The sequence below is a fragment of the Kryptolebias marmoratus genome, linkage group LG5 (assembly GCF_001649575.2).
Source record: "Kryptolebias marmoratus isolate JLee-2015 linkage group LG5, ASM164957v2, whole genome shotgun sequence".
In the NCBI taxonomy this organism is placed as follows: domain Eukaryota; kingdom Metazoa; phylum Chordata; class Actinopteri; order Cyprinodontiformes; family Rivulidae; genus Kryptolebias; species Kryptolebias marmoratus.
The window spans coordinates 13741705-13763857 of NC_051434.1; the positions used below are offsets into that span (position 1 = coordinate 13741705).

Here is a 22153-nt window from a genome sequence, read left to right on the forward strand (position 1 = left end):
ATATCTCAAGATCCTAGCAATGCCTCTGGCAGAAAGATAACACAGGGATCATGTTTAAAATTCTGTTCACTTCACTTTGTTTTTGTATGGTTTGGTATCAAAAGTCTTGGTAATCGATTTAATTTTTTTAAAAAACTGTTTTTAGTTTTTTTTTTTTGCCATTATTCTTATTTGGCTTTTGTGTTCCTTAATTAGTGGTTTTAAAACGTTATTTCTATCAAGGCCTGTAAAACGGGGGCCTTCTGACACCTCAGGCCCATGTTCTTGTGCTTGCTTTGTGCGTCGTCGCGTTTCCTTCCGGGCTTCCGTACCTCCTTCTGCCTTTAGCTCCGCCTCCGCTGCAGAAAAAAAAGGCTCTTCAGCGGCGTGGTTAATAAGCGAAGTTATCCCCGCCGTTTTAAGGTACGCATTCTGCGTTTGTTTGTGTTTTTATTAATTGTTTCATCCTTCGTCACTTTTTGGTTTAAGTGAAATATTCCAATAAGGCGAATTGTCGGAAAGTAAGCTAACTCCAACTTCGTGTTACACGTTGTTGTGGCAAAACAAGGCAGAGTTTGAATTGTTCGTTGTCCCAGCAGCATTAGCTTCCATTGTTTGAGTAGCCTACTACTGTAATATGTTCAGCTTCATACCTGAGTGGGACTTTTTCTAGATTTACGATAGCTGCCTCTTTATTTTGTCTCACTAAGTGTGTCTTTAAATTGTTGTGTCACACCAGCATGGAAATGAGCGCTGCCTTGCAGGTGGCGCAGGAAAATGAGGGAAACTTTTAAGCTGGCCGGGTTAGCATGCTGGCTAACTTCGTTACGTTATGACTATTTGCTTACTTTAAATGTTATAATGTTGAGCTAATGGTCAAGGTTTAAATATATTATGTCTGTGTGTAACTTAGCAGGCCTTCATTTCATGAGTTAAACAGCGACAATAGCAACTGCGCTGAGGTTTTCTGTGATAGCATTAGCTTGAGCGTTTCCGGTGGAAAAAGGAACTAGCTTGGCAATTACAAATGTGAAGCACCTCACTTCTTTGTCTTTGTTTTATGTAGAGAACAAAAATGGGCAAGAAACAGAATACCAAAAGTAAGAAAGATGATCAGACGCAGGAGGAGCCCGAGGAATTTGTTGTGGAGAAAGTGCTGGACCAGCGGCTTGTCAATGGGAAAGTAGAGTTCTTCCTGAAGTGGAAAGGATTCACAGAGTGAGTTACCTGGGACATCCTCCCCCTCCTCCGGCTGAGCTGGAAGTGCTTCCCTGGTATGGGGTTGTGCTACAAGTTGGATTTTCACTTGTGGTTGCATGAAGCTTCTGCAATTCTCCAGGCAGTCTAGTTTTTTTCTGTCTTCACAGTCATTGATGATTGATATTATGTTGCGAATTCCGCTTTTGCTCCCCTAGTGCTGACAACACCTGGGAGCCCGAGGAGAACCTGGACTGCCCCGAGCTGATTCAAGCCTTTCTGGACTCGCAGAAGAACGTCAAGGAGAAACCTGCTCCCGTTAAGAGAAAGGCATCGACAGATGAGCCAGAGTCGGAGTCCAAAAAGAAAGATGTGGTTAGTTGATAAATATATTTTGATTGACTATTAGTCCCTAGCACGACCTTGTCAACCTGTGAAATTTGTTCTTAAAAAGCTTGTGGTTTTGTCATTAGGAAATAAAAGTTGTGAGAAAACAGACGAGTCACTATTTATGTTCGTTTGTTATCTTTTTGTATAGGAAGAGAAACCACGTGGCTTCGCCCGAAACCTTGAACCAGAACGAATCATCGGTGCAACGGACAGTAGCGGGGAGTTGATGTTTTTGATGAAATGGTGAGTATTAAGAGAGAGGACTTTTGTCAGTGTCGAACAGTAAAAAAATACTTTCATGCTTTCTGCATTTGTATTGTTTTGCCTTTTTATATATTTTAAATTGGACAAAGTCTCAATATTATATATATTTGTAACTAACAAAGTTTATCTAGGTTACTACTACACATCTTTTCAGTTTTGCCACTGTTCCTATCTGAATAACATGTTTTGCAATGCTTATGCACTATTCATTTTTGTTCTTCATATTTTAAGTTCTTCATATGTAGGATGTGGCATATGCTTTTACCTTCAGAAAAAAAAAACATTTCAGTTTTGCTTTATCACTCATTTTACAGGGTTGTAGTTGTTTTGGGGTTAGTCTAACAAAGTGAGCCGGGCAGAGTTAATTTGTACAAAAATCAGAAGTCAAATGGTAGACATTAAAAAATGTTAAATTTGTTCATACAACTTATAATAAACTGAGCATAAAATAGAAATCGGAGGACCTACGTCAGTATCTAGCAAGAGTAACCCAAACTTAATGCAGTAAAAAATAATGGTGGAATGGAGACTGATATGTAGAGGACACACTGCACAGTTGGTATCACAGTCACTGGTGCTTTTCCCCTCGCCTCCTCTCAACCTTTTGGTTTGTTTTTCAGGAAAGACTCCGATGAAGCAGATTTGGTCCCAGCCCGCGAGGCCAACACTCGCTGCCCTCAGGTGGTCATATCTTTTTATGAGGAGCGACTGACGTGGCATTCCTGTCCAGAGGATGAAGCTTAGCGATCCACTCTGTTCTTCTCGCCACCTTTGCCCTCTGGCCTGCATTTTAGCTTTAGCTTCCTTTTTATAGATATTTTTGAAAATGTTTCAACAAGACTTGTGTTGTGTGAGGAGATAAGTACTCCTGTACGTAGTAGTCAAACAGATGATTGTTGACTGACAATTTTTCTTTTGTTCTAGAGTTGTTTTTTTTTATGTATATAAATTGCCTACATTCATACATGTTCAAATGTTTTAAATTGTAAATCGTTACTTGAATATGCTGAGCTGTCAGCTTTACAAAAGGTTGTTTCCCCACCCCAGTAAGTGCTGACAGATTCTTCTTAAAGAGCATTTTGTTTACTGTTTGTAATAATTTCAGGGTTACATTATAATAAAAAAAAATTGACATGGCCAAGTTTCACAACTTAGTTTTTTTTTTTTTGTTTTGTTTTTGCTTTTGTATGGCTCCAAAGACACTTGTGAAATATTTGTAAAAGAACAATACAGTTAATAAATAAAGGTTGATATAGATATTCTTCAGGCTTTTAAAATTTTTCACTTTCAGATAGTCGTAGATCATTTTGTGAAGTTACAAGCACATGTATAACTGAGCTGGTTTTAGGCAGAGACAATTCCTGACATGGAGTAGAAAACTTGCATTTCAGTATTTCACTTTATAACAAGTTGCAAAGTTCGGAATATATAAAGACCGTTCATACATAAACCCTGAAATAATAATAAAAAAAATGGTTTAGTGAGACTGAGAAAGCATGAAATGTCTATAATTTACAGTGAGGGATGTCCATACAATGTTTTTTTTTTCATTTTGGTCAGAGAAAATATCAAAATACTGCTTTTTTTTCATTTTAAACTTTAGGTCATCATGGTAAAGATTTGGTAGCTGTCATACATGTTAGGTTCTCTAGGAACAAGGAGAAAAGTCAAATACTAAAAGTATGTTTACTTTTTGTTTTGCTGTTTTATCATTTGTTCAAATTGTAAATGAAAGCCTAAACAGATGACTGACAATATGAAAGATAATTTAAAAAAAAATGGAAATAACCTAATTATTTTAGGTTTTTCTTTCCTTTTATCCATCGAAGCCCCTAACTATAGTACTGCTACCATTTGTCTGGCTGTGTGACAGATGACATGTCCACTTCCTTTTGAATTTTCCCTCCCTGGTCATTACCTGTGAGGTCATCCAGAGGTGGATCTGGAAACTTTTCACCACAGCAATTTGTAACGCTTCATTAGCGACAAAATCTCCCTATCTGCTGACCTGATTTAACAAACCTTTATATGCAAATTAACAATCATCCCGTGGGTTGTTAGCTCTCCACATCTCTCTCAATATCTGTGCCCATATTGGCTCCTAGGCTGGATTAAATGCAGGAATTAACTTTGCTTTTGTAAGGTGACTTTCATTCTTTTACGTAGCTGTTATATCTAGTCATAAAGGCCTGTTGCTGTTATTCTGGATCTAATTAAGAGAAATGATTAAGTTTACTCATGTGGTTTCTTTGTTTCACCAGTGTTCCATGACTAACCACACCCTGCCACCAAACTTACCAGGCTACAAAAATTAACATCCTACATGTGTAAAAATTTCCATTAGCTTACATGTCAAGCTTTACAGCATGGTGGTTTGTGGCTGTGTTTAATCCATGCTGCAATCATTAGTTGCCAGTATCCAATCAAGAACAAAATTACTGGTGCTGTTTCAAAACTTTTAGTGGTCTAAAATATCTCTTGTGGTTGGATAAGATATTCATTACTGGGTTTCTTAAATGAGCAGATGTGGGAAAAGATAATGGTAATTTTGACAAACTGAAGTAAAAACAGGAAGTTTATCTTTTGAATTAGGTTTCTTATTAAATAATCGTTTCACATAAGATGTTGTTATAGTTTTCCACTTTGTCCACAATGCAGCTTATTTTTAATCTTAGAAAATTAAAAAGATATGTCACGGTTTAATGACATAAACATTTTCTTCCTATAAAAAGTAAAAAGTTAAGTTCTGTAATAAATGCAAACATACATGTATGTCCAAAAATTTCCATGTGATGAGATAAAGTAAATAATGTTTCATTTGTCTTACAAACCTCAGACAAAGATTTTTATTTATTTTTTTGGCATCTAAGTAATGGATTAAAGTAGTTGGGGAAAGGAATGTCTTAGCCATTTATTTAATTACTTTTATATTTGAATACACAAATACTAACAATATTAATAATAATCTTTAAAACATAATGTAAAGATTTGACTTCCGGCTTCTATAAATAAATAAAAAAATGCACAGCCAATCAGAAGCTTCCTTGTACAGTGTCATTACTTGGCCCCGCCCACCAGCTGACACCGTTTTAACTAAATGATTTAAGCGGCAGACAGGTGCGCGTTTAGGCTCCACGCAACAAACTCCTCAGTTATTGGATCGTTTTACTCCTCTTGGTCAAGGCTGATAACTTAGGCAAGAGGAAAGGAGAATTTTACAACTTTTAAAGTCCAGTTTTGTTGACGTTTTATAGCAGTGGGGTCACAAAAGGAGGACCCACTGAGGCAGGGCTGAGCCTCGAGCCAGGTCACTGAGGTGGACTCTCGGCTGCTCACGAACACCGGATTAAGTCTTTGAAAGTGAAGAGAAGAAAGGTAGGAACTAAAAAGAAGACTTCTAATCATGTTGTAAGTTTGAGAACTTTTTTTTTAAAACTTCTTTTTTAAACAGTTTTAAACAGTTCAGAATGAGTATTTCAATCCTATCCCTTTTTGTTGTTTTGCCTTTACATGGCAGGATCATTGTGCCTGTCATTTAATTGTTTCTCATTACTTATTTAATGCTCATGCTGTTGGTTCGAGATGGTTTCTGCGACCTGTCGGGTAACTTTTAGCTGCAAATAATTAAAAATCCAGTGGAGAATTCACAACAGCAAAACCATACCTAAAGCCTTGTGACACCACTGGCCAAAGGCAGTCATAGGGAAAGAAATTGATTTCTCTTACGCAAAAAAAGAAAAAAAAACACAATACAAATCCTTGTGTGAATCTGAACCTGCCGTGTACACATCAGTAAACAAGCTCAGTCACAACATCCTGTGAATTAGTCCAAGAGTCCATGTATGGCTACACACACAGATATGGAAAAAGCCATTATTTACTCTTATTGATCAGTTCTGCTCAAGTTGTAAAGGATGCCTCATATGATGTGTTACAGGACAAGTGTTCTCAAAGATGTGCTGCTGCCATGTGAGGGCCCTTCTGTTTTGAACTTGTAACATTTGAATGTGATCAAATTTGTTATAATAATAAAAACAAACTCTTACTCAGCTTCATAAAAGAGTAGTTAATTGGCTTGTTCCCATCAGTAGTAGACAAAAACTCACTTGTGAAGTGTTTTTGTCCCCTTGCCAGCTTAACTCTTTTCCTTTGCCCTTTGTTCAGCATTATACCAGATCAGCTCCTTGTTTATGCTGTTGGGGCTTTGTATTAATTACCAGTAGAACTTTGTTGTACAAAACAGACTTTTTTTTTTTCCTCTAAAAATGGACACATTGGTTTTTCAGAAACCTTCCCAATCAATGCATTCACATGCTTTTATACGCCGTAGATAACAAATGAAGTAAAAGGTCACATTTCTGTTCAATATTGCAAAACATTTTGTCCAATAAAACGTGTTTCTTGCACCTCTCAGAATTTTTACCAAAATGGACAGTATTCTGGATAATCTCTCAACTGTAAGTACTCAAGAATGCTTGACTGCACATGTTCCTGTTTTTAATATTCTTGTAGCTGAAACTGTTAATCTGTTTTTTTTACTTTACACACTTTTTGTTTTTTAATCGTGCTCCAGTTTAGACTTTTGTTTGAATTTTGTAGGAATTTGTCAGTGTTTGTATTCAAGATCCAAGGCTTCACAACGACGATCTATGGCACACGCATGTCGACTATGAGATCTGCCTGCGGGTAAGTTCTGCTTTTTTTTTTTAAATTTATTTATTTTTTTTAAAAAGTATATATATTTTTATTTGTTTAGGTAATGTGTTAAGTCATATTTATTTCCACAGACAAATAGCATGTGTTTTCGTAAGAAGAGTTCCTGTGTGAGGCGCCGTTACAGTGAATTTGTTTGGCTGCGTCACTGTTTGGAGCAAAATGCTCTGATGATGTAAGATTCAACCCCAGGCACTTCTATTAGCGTTCACTGAATAAGTCCAGCTTGTAAAGTAGGTTTTGTTTTGTTTCTGTGCACAGGCAATTGCCCAAACTGCCACCTTGGAACCCCTTTTTTAGTCTGAAGAGAAAGGAGCAAGTCAACCAGAGGATGAAAGGCCTGCAGGAGTTTTTAGAAGGGTGAGTTGCTTTGCAGTAAAAGTAGTTTGTGCAGTCCAGTTACAGTGTTGCTAGTTTGTGGTATCTCAATCAAATGCCTTTTTGATTAAACTGTTTTGCTGGGTTTCTTTTCCCCCCTATAGAGTTCTTCAGAATCCCTTATTGTTGTCTGACAGTCGACTCCATCTGTTCCTCCAGTCCAGCCTCAGCATTTCAAAAATGGAAAAATGTGCTCTTGGCAAGACCAGGTACACAGTGGCTGAAGCCATTCAGTGCTCCAGCTGTGGTTACATCGGTAGTTTAGAGGACAAGACCTCCTGCGACTCGGACTGTGAAAGGTAAGAGATCTGGATTGAATAATAACTGCTTGAGTGGCTGTCTTTTTTACTTTTTTAAAAATTTATTTTAATGCCAAACTCTCTTTCATGTTTCTTTTTTTTCTCTTTGCAGCTCTGCATCATCAGGCTTGGGGCTTAGTATTGACGCTACAATGCGAGAGAGTCCTGTTTCCTTCCTCCATTCCCCTGAAAAAGAATTGTAGCTGATCTGTTTTTGATTTCCTGAGCGTTCACACAGAAATTACACCACACCTTCCCTCTGGACATGGACATGAATCTCTGTACCAACCTTTCTGTGAAATCTTTTGAGTTCTTGCTGCTATTAACTTCCGAAAAACCAAAATGTTGTTTTCATGACTTCTTCCTATTTCTCACCGTTTTTCTTTGTTTTTTTTTCTTTTTTCTTTTAAATCTGATTCAGTGTACTTTAGTCATTTAAGTAGTACATACATAAAGGGGTGGAGGATCATCTTTTTTTAAGTGTATAAAATGTATAGTAAATCTACTGGTGGATTCTTAAATATGTATTTTATAGCACTAAAGCTGCACTGTAGTCCTGAAAGTGTTTTGAATTGTAAACATTTTTAAAAATATTTGACAATACTCTTATTTAATAAATAAAGAAATTCTTTAAAGTAAAAAGAGGATTTATTTTGAAATTGATATTCTAGCAGTTTACCTGATGGTTTTTGGACTCATTTGATTGTACAAATCATGCACTCTTCTAACACTCCAGTAGAGGGAGTGTAGACATGGTATCTTGAGGTTGAGTACAAGCTTAAGTACATGAAGGCTGTCAAAAGACGAGGACCAAGATGTAATAACAAAAGAAAAATGTCCATTTATCAGCATGGCCATGTTTATTGCTCACTGCCAAAAGGCAAAGATGGATGATAATGTTTTTGCGCATCTGTGTTTGTGTGCTTGTCTGTTGCCAAACTATCTCCATCTTTTACAGGGGAAAAAAACCCCCAGTTTTTCCAGAGTAGTAAAACATGGGGCATGTGATCACATGGACATAGTAAAAATGTTCCAAAATCACACAGGAAAGATGCAGAACATGTGCTCCACATGTGAAGTTCACATATCTGTTTCAAATTCACATGTGAAATGTGCAAAACATGTTTCACATGCCACATGGAAATCGGTTTGACATGAAATGTTCTTCCATGAAGATGAACCAATGGGGAAATTTTATTGAAATTTCTAGAAAGAAATTGTCAAATGTATACTGTATCTATAACTAACTACTGGAGTGAACCTGGTTTAAGATGAATGTCAACTGACCAAAAACAATCCACAAATGGTTATAAGAGTCAGCTTCACAGATATAGTCCTAAAGTTTAGTATGATCGTAGCTGAGACTGTTCCACAACGAACATTCTGAGCGAGAGCAGATTGTGCAAGAGCTTCATTTACAATTTTGCCATTACCTATTTGTAGTCAACTCTATTAACAAAAGTATCTTATGAACCACTGGATGGATTTCCATGAATGTTTTCAGGAAATAATTAGAAGTACATCTGCATCTGATTAACTTTTGAAGGCAACTCAATTCAAGATGGCCACTACAGCCAACTGACTTTAACAAACACAAAAAGGCCTGTAGCTCAGTCAATTTCACAGATATTGTGCTAAAATTCGGTGTAGTTGTAGGTGAGCCATTCACAATATGTTTCTGAGCATGACACTTTGCAATATGTGGGTAGTTTTTAATTTTTTTAGGCATTGTTCAAAAAGGCTACAACTCTCAATTCTCAACATAAGGTCTTAGCCTAAAACTTAGCCTGGACCCAATTTTTTATTTTGTTCTCAATATTGCTAGTATTAAATGGATTGCCCACGTTTCAGCCCTACATCTCAGCTCTCCCAGGTGAGATGGTTTAAAGACATGGATGGCAAATTAATTTAACTATCAGACAGCTCTTGGGGGATCACCTGAAAAGAACAAGGCAACATCAAACTGTCACAAGAATGTGTGGTTTGCTTTGCAGAAGTGCTGGACACCCTTGTAAATTGAAAGCTGGTGAAAGAGGCAAATGCTCATTAAAGGAGACAGCAGCTGTTCTCTCCCCCGCCAACCGCTGGACCGATGTATGGCCTGCCCAGCATTAAACCTGGCCTGTCCTGTGTCTGTGCTCTTCTTTCCTTCCCCTGGATCGTGCTGTCTCCCTGTGCGCACAAGCCATAATGAAGCTGTCAGCGACTTCACAGCAAACACGTTCGTACACACAGTGGCATATCTGAAAACACTGACAGTTGTGAAAGCACACACACACATGCGGGTGAAAGCTGCGCATGAATGAACATTTTCTCTTCTCATCCTCTGTCATTTTCTCAGTCCCACTGGTTTGTGTTTGGAGCTCTCAATCTGTTTGCCGTTAAGGTTGACCTTATCAGCGTACCCTGTGACAGGCGTACAGTATGACACACACTGCTTGGTTCAGAGCGGGTCAATTTTCTGACAAAAATGAAATGCAACTGCAAGTGTTTTTTTGCATCTGGTGTTTGTGCTTGTGTGCGTACATGCTCACATCTGTCTTTTCGAAGGTGCGGGGGGGGAGAGAGAAAAACATCCAGCATTTGGATATTGAGTATTCACAGTACATGTCTATTTCAGCTTAGTAATTTATAACTCAATTTCCAGTGTGCATTGATGCGCTTCATACCTTCAAAACACCAAACAAAGCCCAAACCCAATTGTATTTGAAAGCAATTAGGGTGTCCACTGAGTTGTGAACGGTCCACGTTGCGATGGCTCTGGGCCCGTGTGATATTTTTAATTGTTAATTTTCTATCACATTAGTCAACTTCAGTGTTTTTGGACAGGTGACCAAGTGCCTATAGGCAGTGTATAAAATACCACAGAACAAATTCTCAGCTTTTTAATGCAGCAAAGTGGATGGTACTTTTACATGCAGGGCAGGAAAGGTGGAGATGAATGTGATGAGTTAAATGACAAGAAAGTACATCATATTTACAGCTGTTTTATGGTCAGAATCTTTCTAATGCTTTTCAATATACGCGCTGACCGTCAATATTGGTTTAAGTTTATGAGTCTGAATTATTAGCTCATTTAGACTTTCACCTCACGGGGAATGGATTCACCTCCTTGACCGTACAAAACCCAACAATGGTAAAATCCATATGAGCAATTAGCCTGCGTCGCTCTCACCCTGCCCCTTCACTTATTTCCCTGCCCATTTGGTACTTCTCCCACTCTTTCCCTCCATTTTCCTCTTCTTCTCCTAGCCCTCATTATCTCTCTATAGGCTGCTAAGTTAATTACCTGTTCTCTTTTGTACTTGGATATGTTTTACTGCTGATGCTGCAGACCCTGGCTCACCATGCCTCAGCTGTCTAACTGTTGAGAAAGTAGGCCTGGGTCTTGACCTTGCAGCCTCCTCTTGGTTTGGTTATCCATGTCAGTTTATGTGTGCTGTGCAATTGTCTGTGTTTTTAAGGGTCAAAAGGTGACAACTTGCATTGTATTTTTGGATTATTTTCTCTTAAGTGCTATTGTGCTGGTCATCATTAAATGTCAATGTATCTCTCTCCCCAGTCCTGCCACCGCCAGCCTAAAACATACACATGCCCACATTTTGCACACACTCACTAGCCATTTAGCAGCTAAAATATGACCCGTGCACAGATAAATGTCACCAGGCCATCCATCTGAGAGTGTTAAAAGTCAGCTAATGGAGATGACATATTAGCGGCCCAAATGACTGCCATAAAAGCTCCCCACCGTACCTCGCAGCTCTGCCTGGCTACTGTGACTGCAGCAGGATACAGAACTGGCTGTCCGAGGGTCTGTTCACAGAAATGGAAAGAAGTATAGAGGGTGATCTTATATCTGGATTTACTTCTGATTCAAATAAATCCTGTAAGCTGCATCTCTGTGACACTGTGACTATATAGATGTGACATATTTACTAAGAGCTACCTCCTTATATTGCATTACACACACTCTATATAAAACTCTTGATGTCATACTAACGACCTCTCACCTTTGACCTTTCATGCAGTAATTATGAGCCAGGTCAGCTTTATTGTCACGGTTTGTGTCAGTAGCAAAACTGCCTTTAAAATCAATATCCTACTTGAAGACCCTCCACAGGTACGTGATCGCCTCTTCTTCTATAGACCCCCCCCATCCCTATTTCTTTATTAATTACCCCTCTCTATCCATGCGTGTCTTTCTCTCTCTGAGTGAATGGAGCAGTTGTAATTGCTTCTCTCCGGAGCAGTTAGAAGCGACACAAAGGAACCGTATAGAAACCACATTTGCATTCGAGATGAGCTGAGATGGAGAGGAAGGAGGGATGGAGAGGAGGGAGGGTGGGCTGCCCTCCTGCCCAGCACCAAACAGCTTCACTTACCTTTTTTCTCTCCATCCCTCCCTCCTCTCATCTATTGTCTCCCTCCCTCCATCTTATCAACTTCCACCACCCCTTCCTCCTCTTCCTCCTCCTCCTCCTCTCACTCGCAGCATGCCTCCCCTTGCATTGTCTTTCCAGAGAGTTCCAAGGTCGGCGGGAGCTTGCTCATCAGAGCAGGGTATTGTAAGCTTAGTGCTTCTATGGATGAGCTAATTTGTGTGAGGGAGTGTGTGGATGATCCTGCACTTTGTGTGTATGTTTGTGTATATGTCCCGAGGTGTACACGTGTGAGTGTATATGTGTAATAATTTGTGTGGCAGTATTTCTAATGGCTGTTAAAGAAGGAGGGGAGGCTGTAATTAATAACTCAAAACCTCAGAATTGCACTTTTTTACAACCACCAATATCTCACAACCTCTCAGCTCCATGCCATCACACTCACTCAGTCCTGTGGAGAGCACACACACACACACACACACACACACACACACACAATTCCTGAGGGCTCCTCTTTTCCAGCTTGATAAGCATTTCTCGTTTGTTTCAGTGTTTTGATCAATACAGTTAAAACGCCAAAGCTAGCATAATTAGGTTTGAGATGGCTCCCACTGTGACTGAATAGGCTTCACCTGGGGAGGCGCTCACCATTATCATCATCGCTCCGTGGATGTGTATGCACAGCGGGTTCATTCGACACACAGTGTGATCTAATAGAATTGACAAAGTGCACATCAGGACGTAGATTAAAGAAGAACGTAGAGCTATAGGTTAATTTTAGCAGGTGATGGAGTTTCCCATTCACAATGCTTTCACTCACCTCCATCTTTATTCCCATAATCATTTGGACAACTTTAACAATGCATCTCTGTCAGTGTGGTTCACTCCAATATGTTACAGGCCACCTCAATCATCTTTTATTGGTTTATTTACTCAGAACGATACATAGATGGAGGCCCGAATGATCATAAATTGTCCACAATTACCATTATGCACAGAGAGGTGACTCTCCTTTGTGCTACAACCCAAAGTAAAAACCTTTTGTAAAATTCATCTTAGATAGTAAAGAATGCTTTTAGGGACTTGGTGCATATTTTCTCTAAGACAGATGTTCCATTTTTTGATCTTCAGCCCCACCTCAAATGCATCAGTGATAATAAGAGCCAAACTACTTAAAAATTGGGCTCATATTTTTTGAAGTGGGGTTCTATGAAAAGGTTATGAACAATTAATATCTTAACTGTTATAGATAGGGGTGTATGGGTAAATGTATTTGTACCGAACCATCATGGTACAGATGTTTTTGATGGGTTCTGTGAACTAGACAATAAATACATTAGTAACAGGTGATCAATATTACCATCTAGAAATGGACACACAGTTTATTTTACTGCATTTTATCAACTGCAATGAGAAATGAGAAACTTGGTGTGAGTGTTTACAATTTTATTTATTTTGTACTTTCATATCAGGAGATGTTATTGAGGTCTGTTTACTTTTTTATATTTTAAATAAAGTTTTGGTGAATTACCTAAAAAAAAAATACTTGTTTTTTGTTCATTACTTCAGAACCCAAACAAGAAATACCTTTCTGGGAAACCTTTAATTTGACACATGATCTGTAGAAAGTTGTTTACAGTTCAAATGGATGAAAAAAATGTGATTTTTATTATTTTTATTTTATAGTGACATTACCAGGTGACAAATTTTACCTACATGACCTGCTGTCTTAGAAACTCTCTACAAGCATTTGTTTTTTTTTTCTGTACCAAACTTGTATTGAACCAAGAACCTACTGTATATTTAAATTGTGATTTAGTCATACTGTTACACCCCTACAGGTAAACTATTCATGTTCATAAACTTTTACAAAGAACCTCACTTCAAAAGCTCCCAAATATCCCTTTCAAGGGTTAAACTTTCATCCTGCTTCTGCACATTCAATTTAAATGTAATGAAGCGATAGAAGATTGCTTGTCGCTGTATCCTTCTGCTCTTTCAGGGTGAAAAAAAGTTCAAGTTGTCTCCAGTGTCGCTGAAATTATTTGTAGAGGAATGCAAGCAGAGAAGAGATGACAGAAACAGGGTTACAGTTTAGTCAGACTGTCCCTTTAAAGAGCAAACATGGCGTGGAGACATCTCAATTCTGATCACAGCCAACAAAGAGCTTAATATGATATGTGAGAGAGGTGTGTGTGTGCGTGTTCGGAGGATTGTACAGGTGGTCTGTGAGGAAGCAGGGGGAGATCCAAACTGCTGCTGTTTGAGGGGGGATGATTTCAGAGCCTCACTCTGTCGTGCATGGGCTTGTGTCTACAAGCAATCTGTGTGTGTTTGTGTGTGTGCACCAGGGAGGAGGCAGGGTGGGAGGAGGATTTAGACCCATCATAAAGGAATTCTCCCCCCTCTCTAGCCCGTAGCTCATCCAGACACTTTTATGCCTTTTTATTTTCAGGCCCATTGCAGCCAAGCCCAGAGATGTGATTTATACTGGCTGGCAGCATGGGCACTGCAGCAAGAAAGACAGATGGAAGAAGGGAGGAGGAGGGGGAGGAGAGGAGAGGGGGAGTGGAAGAGGAGAGGGTTAGTAGGAGTTGCCGAGGGAAAGAGGGGATAGGGGGTGTGTATTTGTGTGTGTGCAGGATGGTTGCTATTAAAAAAGAGAGATGAGGAGGATAGGGGCAGAAGAGAAAGAGACAGAAGAAGGAAAAAAAGTCGAAATAAAGAAAAGAAGAAGGGAGCGCTCCTCATCTCTGTCTCCTCCTGTCACATTCTAACCTCTACATTTCTTTCCCTCTAATGAGTTATTGGCTCTGTCGGACTCAGGAAGAGAAGCCCCATCTCTTCACCACACTGGCGCCCTGACAGCCTTAACCCCCACCCCTCCACCCGCCACCCCCTGCTCATTCCCACCTCCGTCTATTCTTCACCCCCCCACCCCTGCAACCAGGACACACCTCCTCCTCCTGTTTCCCCCATGCCTTCCTGAGGTGTGTGAAATATTCATGGCACTCCCATTGATTGGGGACGGGGAAATATTGGGAGGAGAATGGGGAGGAGGAGGGGGTGGTGGCTGACAGCCTGCAGGTCTGAGACATCGAAGGAGACAAGGAGGCCGCCGCCCACAAAGAGACAGCTCACTCACAGGCAACATGAGACTGAGAGGAGGGGAGACAGGAGACAGGTAGACAGAGGTGCTGGACAGAGGTGGCGGGGTTGTGAAATGGAGGGCAGATGCAAGCCAGAAAAACTGGAAGGGGGGTCTTGATGTTGCATTCAGGTGCATACTTTGGACATATGTGTGTGCATGGGTGTGTGTGTGTGTGAGACACCTGGCTGCCTGTGTGGCGGTTGTACTGTCTCTGCGCTGTAACATCTCTCTCTGTCACCCAGCCGCCTGAGAGGAGATGAGCTACCATGCTGACTGTCGTTCATCCATCACAACAGACAGCACACACAAACACACCGCCACACACACACACATTCTATCTGGAAAACAAAGCTAAACACCTTTTTTTGTGCTTTCATTTACATTTTCACTCAGACAAAACATCCTTTTGGTTTCCATAGATGCATTTTTCTCTCTCTTACTCACTGTCGTAAACCTTACTTTTAATTATCACTAAAAAAATAAAAGAAAATCTGTTACCCTTCAAATAAATTTAAATTAAAGGCTTTTGTTTTATTCTTAAATACAACACTAAATGATATCTGATTTAGAGCGTTTTACGTAATCTGAGAGGAGAAATGTCCTGTTATTCGAAGCACAACTTCACATTGCTGTAATCTTTTCCACAACGAGGGTCAGCTGTAACATCGGAAGAGGTTAATTATAACAATAATAAAAAGTGCTCATTTTCTAATTAAATGCTAATTACTTTTGTCATCAATTTTAATGGGGTCATTTATAACGTCTCAACAACAAAAGCATGTATGCAGCTATGCCTCTGTGAGTTTTGGAAAAACGCAACGTGGACGAACGAGTGTGTGTATTTATCCCAATCGAAAATAAAAACAGCATGACGCAAATTAGATTCCTGCTGTAACTGGTGTTTCTGCTAGAAACCAACAGCAGGGTACATGCCACTTTATATATGAGTAAATAAAACCTCTAGACAAGCATGGTGACAGAAATGGACCTGTGTATCTAAAAGCAAGGTGAGTGGATATGGTTGTCATATTTACTGACTTAGAATAAAGAGAAAAACGCATTTGTCAAATTTGTCATTAAAAAAAAAAAAGAGTTAAGAGAATGAGACAAGTATAATTGTTCTAACAGACAAATAACCTAAAACACCATGGCTTATACAGGGATGTGTTTTGTGACATACATTGTTTTATGATTCAGAATATCAGAGCACAAATTATATAAGAAGTCTCATTTTTTAATCCTACAATGTAACCAACTAGCTATATTAAGGAAACACATACTAGTCACGCTTGATATCAATAAGCTAATATCATTGCAGAAAAGAAATGCAGGGGTAAAGGAAAATAACCTAGCTGCACAACGTATGGCTGATTCTTTAAAGCAAGAAAGCAAATAATAATAAAAACTATTAACAATACAGACAAATGTTGGGGAGATGCTAAAAGTTTTGGTGCAGGAGAAACTGCATGACTAATGGTACTACAGGACATGCTCATTAGTTGCTCCATGTAATGCTCCACTGCAATCTGTATTTTCAAACCTCTCCTAACACTATTCCAAATGAAATGACACAAACCTAGGATCTCTTATATCTCTCATACATTTGCTGATGTGTCTCAACACTTGCCTGCACAGCAATAATTGTTGCAAGGTCAAGCTTAACAGATGTGTTTGTAGGTGAAAGCTGATGCCGGAACTGTAATTGTGTAGCAGAAAGTTTTGCAAATCAGTGTGCCTGAATAATTTAAGTACTCTTCAAGTTTTGCAAGGGACACAAGCGACATTCTCATAAATGCAACAGGGCCATGTACTAAACACTTCATCCCCACTTTGAGCCTTGTAATTAAATACTATATAAAAGTGACTGTCTGTAGAGTGTAACTTTTTAATGCCGTAAACTTGTTTAGGGACTTTACGTTTCCCCTGCTTGTTCCTTTTTTATATTCACTGCTAACTGTTTACCAGTTCAACCCATGATTAAATTCTGGGCTTTTAACTGTCTTGGTTTCTTTCTTCCTGATTTTCCTCCTTCACTGCATACAATGCTCACTTAGTGTTATATATATATATATATATATATATATATATATATATATATAGATAGTTACATTAACTATTCTCATAGCAAACTATGACATCAAACATAAAAAAGGTTATCCTGAACTGTATCAAATGACACAGTTTGAAAGAGTTTACTCCAGTAGTTTTCCACATATACTGATATGCATTTTTGAAATGCAGGTCCACACTCAATATAAACAAAGCACTCAACTGAATCCTCTGAAAATCATAAGGAAGCTTGAGTGATGTGATTGACCTACATTAGGCTGATCATAGTCTGTGTAGGTAAACAAATATAATGGAATTAGACAAGCGTAAAATCTTAGAGAAGATGTTTAGGTGGAAATATAAGAGTGAATCTGCTGCTAAATGCAAAAGAAAAGATAAAGATTTAGTAAGATAGCTCTGAAGAATAAATATGGTGGATCAAGCAGGATGGTGGGGGACCAAAAAGTCAGATCTTGGCATTCAGCTTTTGCAAAACCTTTGCTAGACCTGTGAGTTTAACATTTTGACCTAAGCTATGTTTTTATCTTCAGACTTTTCTTCATGAATCTGAGTTTTAACATGTACCAACACATCAAAACTGTTGAACTCCCAAACCGTTCTTCAATGGACAACGGCTACTTCGGCTGTTTCCTTACTCAGGCAAACAAACGTGTGTGGTAATTTGCAACCGTTCCCAAATTTTGTTTACAAATTTTTAACTTCAGGACACATTGACCATCAGTATGAGAATAAAACGGTGGCACTTTTGTTTCTTACTTTATTAAATCTTTTTTGTCCAGTCCTCAAGATTTTGCAGTGAGTATCTTCAAAGGTAATTTTGCATGTCTGTGTTAAAAGGATCCATAAGAATCATTAGTATGAATTAAAAATCAGCAGCATGTGGAAAGACTATAGTTCCCTTCTACACTGAAATGAATTGTTAACTTTACTTTTTGAATCTTGCCCACTGGTTTCACATAATTGCATACATTACAAGTTTATGTTGAACTAACACATTTATGAACTGATGCAACTAATCAAACTATATATATAGTTTGATTATTTGATTGATTATTATATATATATATATATATATATATATACATTCTTTTTTGATGATGATGGTTGCATAAATGGTGATGTGTGGTTCTGGTAAACATAAAAGCATGGTTAGTCAGACCAATGTGCAATTTTCATTTCTCTCAGACATTTCCATTAGTAATTATTTAAACCTCTTTGAAGAATGTTTTTAAATATTATTTTTTTAATCAAATTACAAACAGGCTACACATAAGGTTTTATTTAACTATTACAGTCAATTTGGCACTTGAGTTGTTGCAGCTTCACACAATTTACGACGCTCTAATTGCTCACCACCTCCAACTCTAGCTGCGTATCTTTGAAGGAACAATCATGAGCTGCACTGGTCCTTTAGCCGCCAGTCGTCACAGAGGCCTAACAGCCCTTACTGGCACGATGAATTTGATAAATCCCCTTATCGCCCCGGGAGACAATTAAAGCACATGTGACAGGGGTCCCTATCTCCGCTCTCCTCCTGTAGCGCTTCATTTAGAAGCCATTTGTCTCCGCTATGGATTTCCTATTTTTAATGGCGTGCGTGTGCAGGGATCGAGGCCGTGCTGAATAATAGATGCCTTTCGCTTCCTCTCTTTCCCTTTCATTCCCCCCTCTCATGTTCATTTCTTCTTAGCTGGAGCCCACAGGAAGGTGTCACTCCAGAAACCGAGTTGCATTGCCTCTTGTGCTCGCCCGAATCTGGCAGGAGGCTATTCAATAACGCCAACGAGGCTTTTGGTGGACACCATCAGCTGACAGTAAACTGATATCAACGGGCACACCTCAGCCTCCCCCGCCTTCCCTCCTCCTCAGTAAAAGACGTTTATCACAGAAAGCTGGGCCGCTGTGCAGAGTGGTGATATATCGCCCTGGCCGAGCGCGAATGAATAGACTAGTAATTATCCCGTTAAAAGGGTGGCCAGACAAAGAGGGAGCCTCGCTATAATTTAAATTGTTTTGTTTCCCCCACAGTCGAATCTTGGCTCGCTGACTGACACCGCGGAATGGGAAAAGTGAGCCTATTTATAGCCTGAGACGCTCAGCTAATTGTAGAATTTAATAAGGTTTCTGGAAGAGTGGATTCGGTAAAAGCCTGAGGCCTGCACCTCCTCTCCACCCTGCCCTCATATCTCCTTCACATCTTTCTTTGGCTTTTCAGCTTCATTCACTCTCATATTTCTCTCTGCATCTTTCAGTTCTCTAATCTTGAATTCTTCTGTTATTCCATCTTTTTTTCCCCCCTGTACCCTAACGTCACCCCCCACCCATGCACCCAACAACCCCTCAGTTTTTCCTCCCTTCCCTCACCCTGTTATCTCCTATCACACAAAATCTACCTTAAACTAATACTCCTCTCAGTCTGACTGCGTGCCTCTGATTGTGTGATTCTCAACATGTCACAGCAGTTTAAGGTGTGCAAGGATTTGTGTGTGTGCGCATCTATGATTACGACTAAAGATGCGTCCAAGTGTGTGTCCGCGTGTGTGTTCGGGAGTGTGTATGCTGCTGGTCTCGTCTGGCGTGTGTGAGACAGGGGTAATTGAGCTCAGAGGGTTTTCTGTCTTTGGTGGCAGAGGGGAAATTGGAATCTTCAGAATCCATTAGAGAGGTCCTCTCACAGTAGGTGTGTGCATGTTTTGTGTGTCTGTTGAGTCTCTGTGTGTGTGCCATGTCTGGTTGTTTAGTGACAAAGAGGCACAGAGGAAAAGGAGCAAGTATATTGGCGGAACCGTAACAATTCCAATGTTGAAAAGGGGAAATATGAAATTTAAACTCACCAATTAATTGAAACTGTCTTGCTTGCCTGCTTTGTTGTGTGTTTAGATGTGTGTGAAGTCCCAAGCGTGTATACACAGGTTCTGCTGACACTAACTGACTGAGTACCTTTATAGACTGCAGGAGAAACAGGGGGAAAAAGAAGGCAGTGTAGAGGAAGAGGGGGGGGAACAGCAGGTAGGCAACAGCAGATGGTCTCACACTTCCTCCCTGCAGAGCTATCACTCTCCTTCTCTTTCTCTCTGCTCTCCTGCCTCATGTTGTTTCCTGCTTCACACATCGTATAATGTATCATTTCACCTCAGCGTCCTTGGTCACGTACTGTATTTACTGTCTTGAGCTTACCTCACTGCTAAACTGCCTTCTGTTGGCAAGGTTTATTGTTAATTGTTTCAAGGATAACAACAAAATCATGCTTTTTTTCAAACATCCTATAAAATTAAAATCGAAATATAAAAAAAACAGCCACAGATTTAACAAGAACTGTCTATCCAAACCATGATGTCAAAGTTCTCAGTTAAAGTCAAAAACTATTTTATTTTTTCAGTGTGCCATGTTTGGGACACTATAATGGCAAAAATACAGAGTAGTATTTGTAACTATGTTTTTATGAGAACAAAACATTCACAATAAAGTAGGAAATAAATGTAATGCTTTTCTTGTAGTGTTAAATGAAGAGATTGTCTTTAGTCATGCTGCACTGCTGTGTTTTTAATTTTATTTGGGTTTTCATGGTGACCAATTAAGGAGTCAATCTTAGCTGGTTTGATAGTTAAATACAATTACAAAGCATTCCTAAAAGGATGCCTGTTGATATATTTTACTGTGTTGTATTTTTTTATTGTAATTTAACCTCACTTTAGTAAAAGTTATTTTTACTAATTATAAAGACATTAAATCTCTTCAATTCATTCAAAAATTTACTCTTTGAAATCTGTTTCAGCAGACCTGTTCTGTTTTTTGTCTTCTTATGCTACTTTTAACTTTTAGCTACCATTTTGGTAACCTTTTGATACATTTAGCTTTTAGCTAGCCTTTTACTGTTTTAATGTTATACCTAGTGTTTTGCTTTTCTCAGCTAGCCTTGTACTACTTTTAGCCGGTGTTTTGCTACTTTGTCTTTTAGCAGGTGTTTTTTTTTTGGCTTTAACAACTTAAGTTTCAGCTTCATTCAGCACTCTGCAGTCACACTGATTTTCATGGAAAATGCATTTCTGGTTATAGTTCTTCTTCACTTTGACCAACAAATCCACATTTTCATGATAATAAAGTACAATTTTTTTAAGATGCATAATCTACACATGAGCACTGAGATTCAAGTCACAACCTTGATTATTCTCACCTCTGATTTGAAATGAGTGGTATTCAGTTAGTTACATTCTGTAGTTTATACTGCTAGAGGTGTCCGTTTCCTTCTTTCCATACTTTAGATCATTACAGCATCCCTGCGGTGGGCAAAGTAGTTTGACGCCTTTATATCATATATAGTATTATTATATGCACACTAAATAGGTCTCCAGTTCATCACAGGGTCAAACACACAAGACAGTCGTGCACACTTACCGTCAATTTAGAATCACCAATTAACCTAATATGGATGTTTTCGGACTGTAAAAGGAAACTAGAGTACATGAAGAAAACCCATGAATGCATGGGATAAAAGTAGACATACAAACAAAAAGGGCTCAGCTGAGATTCAAACTTGAAATGTTTTAACTGTAAGGTGACAAGACTAACAAGTGCATCAGTGTGCAGTCTCTTGAGTTGATTCAAGATCGAATGTTGTTTGAAGCAAATGAATGACACTGTTTATTCCACTGCAAATATTTGAGAAAGTTACTGTAACTGGTATATGAATTGAAATGATGCTCCTGGGGAGTTTGCATCTCGCAGGTTACATCATACAGAAGGTCAGATTTAATCTGCCACATGTTTGTATTCGATGCCCTGCTTGAGTGATGGTCTGGAACAATCCAACCAAGCGTGACACAGACTGTTGTGAAATCACAATCCCTTGGTTAGCACTGTCATCTCACAGCATGAAGGTTCTCGGTCTTTCTTTCTTTGTAAAGCTTGCATGCTGTCCTGCAAGGTTTTTTTTCTGGCTACTCCCGTTTTCTGTCCCAAAGACATGCTCATTGGGTTAGTTGGTGATGAAAAATGGACTAAAAGAAGGAAATGATAAACTTCCTAGGTGAGCAAGTCACTAAATTAAAAAAATCAAAAAGGCTAGCACCATTTTCTAACATAAGGGAAGTCTGGAAGAGATGCAGAGAGTAAACAGATTGTATGAAAGCTGCCATGGTGATAAAGGACGTTAATTAGGCTTCACAGATTAAATTCAGCCACGAACAGAAAGAAAACAAAATGTGATCAGGACTGACTATGTGCCACCCACAATAAACATGAACCTCTACTTGTAGAACTAGATACTTTCACTGCTTCTCACCAACCATTTCAGCAACAAGCATGAGTGTGTACCTTAATAATTAGATGGACAG

General features: G+C 39.0%; 2 protein-coding genes across 4 annotated transcripts; both read left to right on the forward strand.

The window, feature by feature from the left end:
• Positions 1-273: 273 nt before the first annotated feature.
• Positions 274-2967, forward strand: cbx3a (chromobox homolog 3a (HP1 gamma homolog, Drosophila)). 2 transcript variants are annotated; one of them, XM_017420698.3, is made up of 5 exons: positions 274-402; positions 1046-1197; positions 1395-1551; positions 1715-1809; positions 2451-2967. In XM_017420698.3, exons 2-5 carry the CDS (start codon positions 1055-1057, stop codon positions 2572-2574), a joined length of 519 nt encoding a protein of 172 aa, XP_017276187.1. In that variant the 5' UTR covers positions 274-402; positions 1046-1054; the 3' UTR covers positions 2575-2967. The 2 variants fall into 2 exon arrangements, with proteins under 2 accessions (XP_017276187.1, XP_017276198.1); XM_017420709.3 differs by lacking the exon at positions 274-402 and adding an exon at positions 480-500.
• Positions 2968-4939: 1972 nt separating this feature from the next.
• On the forward strand, positions 4940-7455 carry snx10a (sorting nexin 10a). 2 transcript variants are annotated; one of them, XM_017422199.3, is made up of 7 exons: positions 4940-5238; positions 6245-6287; positions 6430-6516; positions 6618-6718; positions 6805-6903; positions 7026-7220; positions 7333-7455. In XM_017422199.3, the coding sequence occupies exons 1-7, from the start codon at positions 5234-5236 to the stop codon at positions 7421-7423; spliced, it is 621 nt and encodes a 206-aa protein (XP_017277688.1). In that variant the 5' UTR covers positions 4940-5233; the 3' UTR covers positions 7424-7455. The 2 variants fall into 2 exon arrangements, with proteins under 2 accessions (XP_017277688.1, XP_017277695.1); XM_017422206.3 differs by having other exon boundaries at positions 4941-5205.
• The last annotated feature ends 14698 nt before the right edge of the window (positions 7456-22153 follow it).